The sequence below is a fragment of the Urocitellus parryii genome, chromosome 1 (assembly GCF_045843805.1).
Source record: "Urocitellus parryii isolate mUroPar1 chromosome 1, mUroPar1.hap1, whole genome shotgun sequence".
Lineage (NCBI taxonomy): Eukaryota > Metazoa > Chordata > Mammalia > Rodentia > Sciuridae > Urocitellus > Urocitellus parryii.
Window position 1 is genome coordinate 254,460,913 of NC_135531.1, and position 12,517 is coordinate 254,473,429.

The 12,517-nt window shown below is 47.8% G+C and overlaps 1 protein-coding gene across 2 annotated transcripts in view; it reads left to right on the forward strand.

The window, feature by feature from the left end:
* Positions 1 to 5,890: 5,890 nt before the first annotated feature.
* Nrp2 (neuropilin 2) overlaps positions 5,891 to 12,517 on the forward strand; it is a 115,502-nt gene continuing 108,875 nt past the window's right edge. For both annotated transcript variants that reach the window (XM_026394577.2, XM_026394579.2), the window contains exon 1: positions 5,891 to 6,751. In XM_026394577.2, coding sequence (XP_026250362.1) covers positions 6,679 to 6,751 — 73 coding nt within the window. In that variant the 5' untranslated portion in view covers positions 5,891 to 6,678. The remainder of the gene's footprint in view (positions 6,752 to 12,517) is intronic.

Sequence of the window (12,517 nt, forward strand, 5' to 3'; positions counted from 1 at the left end):
AGGAACTATGTTTTCATTAAATACCTTTTTGTGCAGTTTGAATTTTTTCTAATGTAGATATACTACTTTTCCCCCTCTGTATTTTTTAAACTTAGAAATCTAAGAATCTAAGTCTGGAGACTGAAAAGGAAACTGTCTCTATAAATAATTTCTTGGTCCCTGCAGAAGCAAGCACCATCTCAAGCCCCCTCCCCATCAGTGCACTCATCCGGATACTAAGGGTTGATTGGCAGCTCAGTAAACTGTGTAGGAGTAAATATGAGGAGGAGAGTGAGAACTAATGACTATGGTGGGTGTGAATTAACCCACCCTGGAGTATCCTCAATAGCAAAAGGTCAGCTCCCTGACTCCTGCCTTTCCATCACAACTTTCATGCTCAAATTAGTAGCTCTTGCCATCATAATGTAACAATCACCTGACATGTAGATGTCTAATTAAGGCACCATAAGTCACAGGTTGCAAATTTGAAAACAGCAATAGCAAACAACAAAAAAAATCCCTTACAAATCTGTGGGAGTTTGATAGGATTTGTATGCGTGCAGATGAAGAAAAAGCAATGTGCACCATGTATGCAAAAGTCAAGTTTCCAAGAAAAATTAACCTTTGATTTTAGTAAGAGAATGGGAATTTCCAACACAAAATAAGATTTTCCTAAATGATAAAAATAAATTCAGGCTATAACCCTAAATTTTCCAATTGCACAATCTGTAAGTGCTGGGAAATAACAAATAAATTCTTGGCCTTTGTGATTGCCAACTGGAATCATTGTGGGGAGGTCTAGAAAAATCTTTTATTCAAAAATATCTCATTGAAATTCCTTTCAAAACACCTAACAGACTCGCTATTACTCTTGAAGAAAAGGTATCAGTACAAATACTTGATGGTGGAATAGCCAATTAAGTCCCATCCACACATTAACATCTTAAGGATAAATGATTATTAATTTCAGATTGCTTGGGGTGACCAATAGAACTAAGGATGGAGTCAGTGAGAATGGAGTCAGAAAAGACCTGTAGCCAAAATCCAAAACCAGATAGGGCTCAAACTATTCCCTCATTCTGTAAGTGAGGAAACAGTCCCAATGTGGTTAACAGACTTTTCAAGTACAGCTGAGACCTACCATCATCTACCCTGACCTCAAGGTTTCCAGTGCCCTCACCAGGTTCTCTGTGGTGTTTTCTGTTTACTGGAACTGAGGCCAGGAGCCCCAGAAGCACTAGGAAGGCCCTGATTCACTGTGAATATTCTGGAAAAGTCATCCAAGAGACAAGAGAAGGGACACAGGATGACAGACAACAGAATGAGTTAGTCCTTCTCTTTCCTAACCAAGTAGACATCTAGCATCTTCTGCTTCCACTCATGCTGGGATTCCCTTCTTGGTGAACAAGTGTGGTAGCCTCAGATTTATAGAAGGTGTGGATTTCCATCCATCTCTGTTCCTTTGATTATCAAAAGCAGATTTGATCCACATGGTAGCTGGAAAGCACAACATAAATTCAAATTAATAAGATTAAATCAACCTAAAATTCTGTCACTTGCACATGCAAGCCATATTTCAAATACCGAAAAGCAGTGTGAAAAGTATAGATATCTCCATTAGTGCAGAAAGTTGTACTGGGAAGTGCTGCTCCAAAGCAAAGGGTCATGTGGATCTTTTCTGGTACACTGAAGTTCCAAAAGGATAAAAAATTAGAGTAGCAGAAGGGAAACAATTTGGCCTTTTCAATTCCTTTTACCAAAAATTCCAGGGATGTTTGAATGAATTTTGCACATTTTGCTGCTGCTTTTGTTGTTTTTTCATGTATAAATTTCCCTCCTCCCAGATCTAGTGTCTATTTCCGAAGAAGACAGTTTGGAGTGAAAGAGATTTCAATAGTTTTTGAAAATCTGCAATGATTCTGGAAACCTACCAAAGTTGATGTCAAAAAGAAATTACTAGGCAGTGTTGAAGTATGTTGAAAAACATTGTTGATTATTTTCAAGGAGGGAAAAAAACCCTGTTGACCAGAACCTGGACTTCATGTCAAACAAGAGAGGAGAAAAAAAAAAAAAAAAAAAAAAAGAGGACCTATTACATTTTAACTAAAGCTTTTCTTCCAAGACAGATGTAGCTAAACATTAACAAAGGCAGTGTGGTAAATTACAGATTACGACGCAATTATGTCTCCTATCTCCCCCTTTCAGGGTGAGAGCTTGTCGATATTAGGGCTCAGATAAGAGAAGCACCATGTGACATGTGACAGGCAGTATCTATTGGGGAAGCATGAAACTTCTGGAGCTTTTAGATGCTGCATTCCCAGGAGGCAAGACCCCAATGTCTGTCTTGCTTCCATACCTCCTGCATAGTCATGCATCCATGAACACTTAGTAAGTACAATGTTCTGAACACAGATGGAAAGCCAGACCTAAAACAAGCCTCTAGTAGCTACCAGGGTTGGTGAGGAAAGGGCTGGATCCAGCTCCATAAATCCTGAAAACCTGTCCTTTGAACATGTCCCTGCAAACCTCCCACCCCCATGAGGTGAGCTGTTAGGTGTTTTCAAGCAGGTTCCATGCTGCTGCTACTAAAAGTCACAAGGTAAAGCTAGAAATCCCACCACTGGGACATTTTCAAGGATACGTCCTTGTAGTTTCTCTCAGAAACTTAAAACATCTATCCCATATCTGAAAAGTGGCCAGAGAGGATACGTGAAAAATGCTTGTCCAAATGTCTTTCAACAGAAGAGCATATATTAAGTCTGTGTGTAAATATAACATATCAGAATTATTATGCAAAAACCTGACCTATGGGCCTTTGCATCAGCATCACATAAATATATGCTAAAAATACAGATTCCCAGGCATCACTCCAGACCTAAGGAATCTAAGCTATAGGAGAAAGTTCAAGGATCTGAATTTTTAGCACTTGCCCTAGGTGATTCTGAAACACCTCCAGGTTTGGGAATGTCTAGCTGGGAACACCCAACTTTCCACTAGGGTGTAGCAAGATGACAGCGTTCTCTTAGCATCATTTACTAATCTGTTTTATGTTCCCCCACATCCCTTTCCGTCAAAGGAATGGAATGTAGGATGGGATTATCTGTTATTATTTCACAATTAAGGATAATAACATGAAACATCCTAGGTGAGTGAGTGATGTCACTAGTAATACCAGCATCACTAGTTTAGCTGTTTTCTAGCCAGTCCAGTGTTTCTGTTCAAACCTATTTTTTCCAGTGCAAATACTGGCCTATTAGTAGGGAGGCTTCCTATGGGTCACAGATAAGCAGACTCATGCAGTATGAAAAAGTATAGCACCCAGCTCTTCATTACCTTGCCTCTGGTCAAAACCAAACCAACTGCAGCCAAACCCCTGGGATTCCAGTCTAGACAAAAACAAGGCTGGCAGGTCTGAGCCAGCCCCAGTCTGGAGAATTTCCCTAAAGATTTCTTTTCCATGTGGCATTTTCACATTCCCAAGAGTCCTTAGAAGCCTTGGGTTAAAGCAATCCTAATCCCTTCCCTGGGCTGGTGAGGTCTTGTTCAGAATGGGCTGTAGGAAAGGGAGCTTCATTCTGAGTTTTACCTGGTCTGATGAAAGACTTTGAGCTCTTGGAAGCAAAAGCAACGCCAGGCCTGTGGCTGTAGGTGGTTAGCATTATTTATTGAGTGCTGCCCCCTAGAGGTCTGGAAAATGCTCTAGTTCCTTGGAGTCCCCAGACTCTGAACCTAAGGCTCTCCCCCACCCAACTGCAGGAAATGAGGCCTCTGCTAAAAGGGACTGTTGAAAAGTCCTGCAGCAGCATCCCGGAGGCTCCCAGGAAGTAAATCAGCTCCCCCTTTAGGACACCTCTGAAAAGTGAAAATGCTAATGCTGGGAGCAGGGTCCAGGAAAAGAATATTGAAATAGCCTCTGACTTCTCCCTACTCACACTGAGGACCCTGGAGGAAACCAAAGCAGGAAGTCCAGAGTTGTCATTCCTATGGCTTCCCAAGTGGCTTTGGTTTCCTTTCTCTCTCTCTCTCCTCTCTCCACAATGCTCTTCATCTAATCTGGCTATAGTGTTCTCAGAAACAGGATTCTCCCATGTCAGGCACTTGCTAGAATGGTTTGGCATGTCTGATGAGTGGTAGGGAGGTGAAACTAAATGACCCTCTGCATTCAGGGACTGTCACTGCAGATAGTGTTATTTGTCCTTTGATTAGCAATGACATAAGCTGAGATCTTTGCTTAAGGTTCTAAACCCAGACTGCCTCTTCATCAAATATTTGGAGCTGGGAGTCATTCTTTACAATTGAAGTTTAAGAGGAAAAAATCTAAATCTGTGGTTTTAATAATATGGGTGTGCTTTGAAGCCTAGAAAGGAAGGAAAGAGGAAGGGAGAAAGAGAAAAGGAGAGTGAAGGGAATGAAAGGCAGCCTTGAGGTGGGAGTGGAGATGCTCTCCTGGAGGAACTCAGTGTCTGATACCTGCCATTTTGCATCCAGGCATCTAAGATTAACAGTGTGATACTCAGCCTGTGGATTTCCACTGTAAAATCCCTCTATGGCTTGGCTCAACTAGTTGCAAATCACTTCTGATTCAATTTTGTTTTGGTTATCTCAGTGTAAATAACAGTTAAGTGGGAGTTACAGATTTTTCAAACACTAAAAGTGATAAACAAAGCTAATGGCAAGTCCAGATAAGGAGGGAAACCACCCAGAAGAATCCACAAGCACAAGGGAAGTAGAAAATGGTGTAGTCAGATGTGTGTGCTTCTTGTCACCCAGACTTGATTTTTCTTAATCTTCGGTCAGGCAGAAAAGGATATGGGCAGGGCTTTATTTTAGCTGTTGCTTTTGAGTGTGATGGTATAGTAATAGGTACCCAGTGAACAAGTCAGTTGGGAACCCCTGGAATCATTCTCAGAAACAAAGATCCAAGTATTTCCCCAACTGTTAGCTTGCAGCTCCATCTAAACAGTTTTAACGCCTCCACTGAAAAATATTTGGCATAATGCTGTTTTCTTTTTCTCAACGTCGTGACCACATTTCCATGAAGGAAATTTGAACCGAAGTCGTTACAGTAGCCTTTTGAGGAGAAATCTTGTGGGTGGTAGACCTGGGATGAGTTCAATTTAATTACCTGAAGAAATTCTTTATAGAAGAAAAGCCTTTCTTGTGATAGTTACAAGTTAAGAGCTCAGGCACAACTAAAGAGCGCCGGAGGCTGTTTGGGACACAACAAAGGATCTGAGTAGTAAACGCAAGGAGTGTTTGGGGGTTTATTCATCCCGGGCTGACGGTGTGTGTCGCCGCCACGCACTGCTGCCTGTGCGAACACATGGCTAAGGTGGCGACTGGTTCCCTACCCCAAACATCGTACGCCACCCAACTCCTCTCATCACGCCCTTGCGCGTGGCATTGTGTTGGGTGCTGCGTGTGTGGCATCGGAGTCACGGAATTTAGGGGGAACGAGGAATTCCCCCGGTTCCGTGGAGTTTCCCTCCGGCAGGCGCGGTGCGGCCAAGGGCAGAGCGCCCTGGAGGTGCCCAGGGGCGCTCCTTCCCCGGGGCGTGATGCACCGAGGGCCAGGCGCAGAGGTGCGCTGGGCGGCCTGAAGGTGCGGAGTGGGAGAGGGGCGGGCGGGTGCGGGCTGCCTTAACTTTGATCCGGCGGCGGCCAGGGAGTGGGGGGAGCCGCCTCCGCCTCCGCCCCGCTGGAGCTGGGTGCCGCGGCTCTCGGCTCTGCGCCGCGCGTCTCCGCGGCTGCCTCTTTAATCAGGAACACAGAAGGGGCGGGCCCTGAGCCGGCGCGTAATCGGATAGCTCTGCCGCGGCTCTGACATCCACATGCTGCTCGGCCTGAAAAGGCAGGGGGGAGCCGGAGGGGAGGCAGAGAAGGCGAGCGAGGCAGCAGCCCGCAGCCTGCCCCCAGCACATCCTCAGACGCTCAGACACTCGGCGAGGCGCTGGGCGAGGTGGAGGTGAGGGCGGGCGCTAGCGAACTCGGAGAGGGGCTCGCTCACTCCCAGGCGATCCCCGCCGCCGCCGCACCAGCAGCAGCACCAGCAGCGCTAGCAGCCGCAGCCGCAGCACCAGCAGCTTCCTTCCTCACACTCCCCTTGAGAGGCTGGCCAAGCGGGTGTAGCCGTTGGGGGAGGCTCCCGCTAGGGGAACCCGGCGAGGACAAGAGCGGGGCGGCCGCCTCCCACACGGTCTGTCCGGCCGTGGTGCCTCCGCCCGCGTGTCGGTCCGGGTGCCCGGGGATGTGTGTCAGTTTACGCCTCTGAGATCACACAGCTGCCTGGGGCCGTGTGATGCCCAAGGCAAGTCTTGGCTTTGATTTTTATTATTATTATTATTATTATTTTACGTTGGGCTTTCGGGAAATACTCGTGATGTTATAGGATAAAGGAAATGACACTTTGAGGAACTGAAGAGAACCTAGATGCGTTTTGTTTTTGAGAGGAAACCGGTCCCCTCTTCCCGGCTTGCTCCCTCACTGCCGATTTCAGAAGCTACCCTCCTCCTGGTGAGGTGGGGATTCCGACGAGAATAAAGGTGAAGACGGGCCGCCAAGACCCAGGAGAGAAACGCTGACCACTAGAAACCTTTGCAGAAGACACTGCCAGGAAGAAAATAAAAGAAAAAACACAAAGACTTATAATTAAACAAGAATCTTACCAACCCAGCCCTGGAGAAAGCCTCCTTCTCCAAAATGGATTTGTTTCCTCTCACCTGGGTTTTCTTAGCTCTCTACTTTTCAGGACACGAAGTGAGAGGCCAACCAGGTAAGCCCCTCAAAGTTTTTTTTTTTTTTCTATTCATTTCAACATGGTTTCCACTTTAAACGCAATGGCTAATGCAGGAAGGCCACGCAGTATGGCTCAGGAAAAGACTCCCTCAATACTCAATATTAAAGAGAGATCCCAGCCAACCCTCACTACCCCACCAAGGCTGCTAAAACCCAACTTTTCTCTCCTGCTATGAGTGTGTGTATGTCTGTGTGTATGTCTGTGTATGTCTGTGTGTATGTGTGTGTGTGTGTGTGTATGTGTGTTGTAACAGAATTTGGCGGTGTTCAGATGTCACATATGGACTGAATCAAAGGTTTAAAAATACTACAAAGCCTTTTCATTACAGTTTTTGGGGATTTTTTTTTTCCTGTCTTGAAGCAGAACACATCTCCCTTGAGTTTCTTCAACCTAGCCAGTGAAATATAAATCATTTGCATTCCCTCCTCCTAGCTACATTGAGCAATGTTAACTGAAGGGCTTGGGAAAGACAAGTCTAGTTTGGATTTTCATATGCAGTGGATTCTTTGCAGAAGGAGTTAGATATGCCTCAAAATTCCAGGGCTCAGGCTAGTGGAACAAGTTGGATTATGGCTGAGATAGGGGCTTTCCAACTGGGCACTGCTGGCCACCAAGGTGGTTGGTGGCCTCTGCTCTCCTTCCTGCATCCGAGTTTTTTTCTGAGAAAGTAAGTTATATGCATTCTTCTTTTAAATTATTAGATAAAACAACTGAATGGCCCTCAAAGGTCTCTCACTTTTGTGAAGTGGTTTGAAAGTTTTGAGTGGAATTTGAACTCAAGCCTTGCCAAAAAGGGTGTGTGGACATAGACTGCAGAGATAAGCACTGTGAGGCCCAGAATAGTCCTGGGCCAGCATTTTTCGGGAGTGCAAGGGGTACAGTCCCTGAGAAGACATCTCGGATTTCAGGGATCCAGCGAGGGTAGTCTTTCCTTCTTGGGGCCACTCTCCAGGGTGAGCTTCTCTCCTCTCTAAGAACAGTCTGGAATCTGACAACACAACTCTTAGCAGCTGCCACAGGTGATTGAGGATAAGGGAAAAGTGTATGGGGTGGGGGAGGAAGGGGGGGCACTTCTGGAAATGCCTCAATCACAAGGCACTTACTTCAAAGATATGGCCTCAGTGGTGGGGCTAACTCCCTGCTGCCTCCCGGGGCCTCTTAGCAGCACACTGGCTAAGATCCTAAAGGAGAAGCTTTGCAACCAGTAAACTGGTTCTCACCTCTTCCCCTACACCCACATACAGCCACTTTAAGCTGTGGTGTTTGGGTTCTGGTTTCGGTTTTTGAAGGAGAGAAAGACAGAGGTACGCCTTTGCCACACAAATCCAACCCTTTGCAGCTCTTTCTCTGCTGTAACGGGTCTACAGGCAGCTGCAAATCGTATCCAAGGAATGGGTACAGGTCCGACTTAGGGAGATTTTTCTGGCCTCCCATTGCTTTTTTGCCTTAATAAATTCCCATCTTTGAAGCAAAATTAAATTACCTCTCACAGACCTGGATGCTGTGTAAATTATGTATGTTTATGTGATTTGCTCTGTGTGTATGTGTCCGCGCGCGCGCGCACAGAGAAAGCCCACCGTATATTATGTATTCAGGCGCCGACTCCTGTAGGCCCCGGCGCGCGAGTGCGCGCACACTGGCACACAACCACAAACAGGCACGCACACACACACAACTTAAGGTTCTGTGTGCTGTGTGAAGCAGGAGAGGCTGTGAAGATTCAGAGGCCATCTTCTTACCCCAGATGTTCGCACATCTGTCCCTGAGTACTACATGGAGTGTGTACGTGTATGTGCGACGCCCGCTCGGACCCACTCCCGCTCTGCCACCTGCCTCCCGCGCTCTCCGCAGAGCCCCCTCCCATCCCAACCCTGGCAGGGCTGCGTCACTTCCAGAGAAGCTCTGAAGCAGGGAGCGTGGAGCAGGTCACCCTCTAGGAGGCCTGGGACCCAGGATGGGACCCAGAGCTAAGACCTGCCCAGAGTAGATATTCTCCGGGTCCCCGAAAGGCGGACGCAAGCCGTGTGCTGTTCAGGTTTTCAGCCAGAGTAACCGACTGGCACCCGGGTAGCTGGCAGCGGGTGGCAAAGGGCGAGGACAAGCTCGACCTCTGACTCACCGGTGTGAGCTAGCCAGGAGGAGGGCCTTCCCAGCCGCAGCCAGTGGCGGCGAAAACTGATTCCGAGAAGGAATCAGGGGAAAGAGGGCAGAAGATGTGCGCGCGGGAGCAACTAAGCAAATAACCCAGTGGTCTCCGCGTGCGGCCCCTTGAGCTGGGAGGACCCGGGGGCGCAGCGCACCAGGTTCTCCTCGCCACGCCGCTCTGCCACATGGCAGCTGCCTGCCTCTGTCCCTCCCGCCGCGGCTAGAGCACTCGGGCAGCTTGGCTGACTCCGCTCCGAGCGCCCCCTCCTGCCCCCGCACTCCGTTCTGAGCCGCAAGCTCACCGCAGACCCTAGAGAGCCGGCCCAGAGGGGCAGGGACCCAAGGCCGAAGACCCAAGCGCCAGCCGAGCTGGGTGGCGGAAAGCTGGGGCGGAATTTCAGAGCAGAGGGCGGAGAGGGGAGGGAAGGAGTCACCCAGAGCCGCAGGAATGCGCGCAACTTGCACAGTGTCTAGAAGCGCTGCACGCACAGCACCCGCCAGTGCGACGAAACAGGTGAAGAGCACGCGGCGCACAGGCATCCACGTGGTGGAGACGTGGTGGCCCCCAGCTCTCCCTCCCACCCTACCCCACCCCCAGCGCCGTCTCTAACGCCGCATCGATTTGTTTGGGCTACGCAGCAGAAACAGAGCTGAGCAATCCATAAACATTCTATTAGGCAAAAATATTCCCAGAGAAAGCAAAACCGAGGCTAAAGCCTCCGCGAAGCTGGCCGCCTCCAACCCCTTCAGGCTTGTCCCCTCCTTCTTCTGACTAGGACACCCCCTGGGAGAAGCCTGCGGCATTTCCTTGACTCTGCCCAATGCCAGAAAGTTATAGCGCGGCTGCGGCTCTCCTCCCGAGCAGCTTCTGCATTTGTCGGCGAGTCTCCCGCCCCTTCCCCGCTGCCTCGCTCTTGGCTTTTCCACGTGAGAAAAATACAGTATTCACGGCCAATCCTTCATTTTCACTGATTGATTTCTTTTTAATATCAACACAAGTTAATGGAGGCGAGGCGCGCTGTGATTAAACGGCTGCCCCCACCCTTCGCCTCGGGCGGGCTGCACGGCTAGTCTTTCCCACCAGATTCCCGGCGCCCGGCTGCTGGTTGGGGGGCACCGGTAGCGCTAATGTATGGAGATGGAGATGGGCGGGGTGGGGGGGGACTCATCACCCCTCTGGGAATCTTCTGGGGCGGAGGCGCTGAGAATCAGCTTTCCAGACCAAGTTTAGAGGATCCCGCCCATCTGGGCTGCAGCTTCTGCGGCTCCGGTTGAATTTCTTCTGGAAGGGTAGTGGTTCAGTGCTCTGGTTTATTGGCGCGTGTTCCCTGCTTAGCTCCCTCGCTCTGCCTCTCTTCCTTTCTATTTCTGACGGAGAGAGCCCCCTGGCGCTAGCCATTACCCCGCAGCGCCTGACCACAGAACTCTCCTTTGCTAGAGTTAAGCGTGATGGGGCGAAGTAGGGGGATAGCTCAGGACATCATTGGGGTCCTGACTACGGGTTCTTGCGATGGTGGCAACTTCCAGTCCTAATGTTCCCACCTCTGGGACCTATGGCTTAGCTCAGGGCCAAAAGAAGTTGTACCCCCTAACCATCTCCCCCTTCCTCTCTTCCCCAAGAGCTTTGATCTGTGCTGGGTTTAACACCATTGTCATGGACACCGGCTGACTCGGTCAATTCAACCTTCCGCCTGGACTGGATGATCAGATAAGAGGTGTAAATTGGCTGTGGGAGACGGGTCTGAGTTCAAACAAATCCTAAAAGAGAAGCAATGATGGTCTAGGCGCCAGGTATTGGTTTGAGGAGTATTTCTTTCAGCCTCTGTCCCCAGAAATGTGGGATGGCCATTGGGTGAGCATAAAAATGTGCAAGTAAAATTGCAAAGTAGATTCTACAGGGACAGCCTGCTCTGGGCTCTGGGGACTGGTCTCATGCCCACATTAAATAAGCGCCCAGTAAACTTTTCCCCAGAAGCAGGCACTGGAGGCAGGGGAGCTGTTGCCAGTTGCCAAAGGAGCACAGAGTGCGAAACAGTGGAAGGGGGAAAGCTCCCGCAGGGCTCCAGGGCAAGCCCCTACTTGTCCAAGATGCGCCTGTAGAACTGTGAAGCACCTGGGTTTGAAGTTTTAGGTCATCCTGTGGAGCCTTCAGATATTAAGCCACAGAGCACTCAACTGGCAAACTAACTGAAAGATTGGAGGGCTGTAGTGACTGGAGCCCAGACTATCCAGACAGGACTCTTACTGCCTACTAAATGGCTCTGGTCCCCTGCTATTGACTATAAAGTCCATATTCTGCAACAGAAAAGCCAGTTCTATCTTCTAGGTACAGAAAAGTTTAGGAATACAAATATTCCCAGGCACAAATGTGAATAACAGTAAGAGGAGTCAGTCAGTGGGAAAAGACACTGTAGACTAGATCATTCTGAGGACCCTGGTGTTTTTTATCTCTGTTCCTTGAAGCAGTCAAGAAAATGAATAGACTTGGGGTGACTTAGTTTGAAACAGTTCTGAGTGGACAGGATTTAAAAGGCCGGTTCACTGGTATAGGGTTGTTAGAATATATTCTCTAAAGATCTAGTTTGGAAAGACTTTAGAAACTAAAGGTGAGTTTCTAAAAACAGAACAAAAGCATTTATATCAAATTTATAGGCCATTGTTTTGGATGGCCTCCTGTACTAAGCCTCAGAAGACCAAACCAAACCAGAGTAGAGTCACTCATGCTGGGTGCTGGCTGCCACGTTATCAAACTGAACTCTTATCCAGATCAGTTAAAAAAAAAAAAATTCAGGAAATAGAAGAGTCACAGCAATCAATGAAAGGGGACCCAGTTTACCTGAGTGGCTGACAGGGATGCCCCCTCTGCTTTAAGCCCATAAAGAAAGTAACTTTGAACTGGCCAACCCATGTTTGTTGTGTTTCCTCAGCCCTTTTCTGTTTATAAAACCCACCTCTTCTGCTCAGCTAATGGGAACTTCATTCTAATTTTATAAAATGAGTTGCCCTATTTTCAAGAATCGTAAATAAAAGTCAATAAGATCTATAACTAAATTTGTCATAATTGCATAATTTGTAATTTCAAAGCATAGCACTTTGAAGTTTCTTAAAACGAGGAGAAAGGGCCTGACATCCAAGTAGTGCTTTGTGTCATCATTAACATCTGACTATCGTTTGTCAAAAGAGGAACCCACGTTGAGTGACAGATATATGTTTTGATCCCCATAAGTTAATCCTTATAGTGTTCTATCCAGGTGAGGACTTAGCTGTTTGTTTGATGATGATGATGATGAGGAGGAGGAGGAGGAGGAGGAGAGGAGGCTCACCTCATTATTAAATGTTTCACAGAAGTTTTTTTTTTTTTTCCCCCATAGCTCCAACATCATTTTTCAAAGCTTTATCTGCCTTGATGAGAAGTGGCTGAGGGCTTAATGGTTTCATTACCTAACAGGATTCAGAAAGGTTGGATTCCAGGACACACTGGCCTTGTACTGTGGCCGGCCCTTCAGGAGAAATCTTCTTGTAAAGGTTTAGGAAGCTGTCAAGTTTAGATAAGACTGAGCTTCCATCCTATGGGACCTTGGTTGTATTAATAAGGAG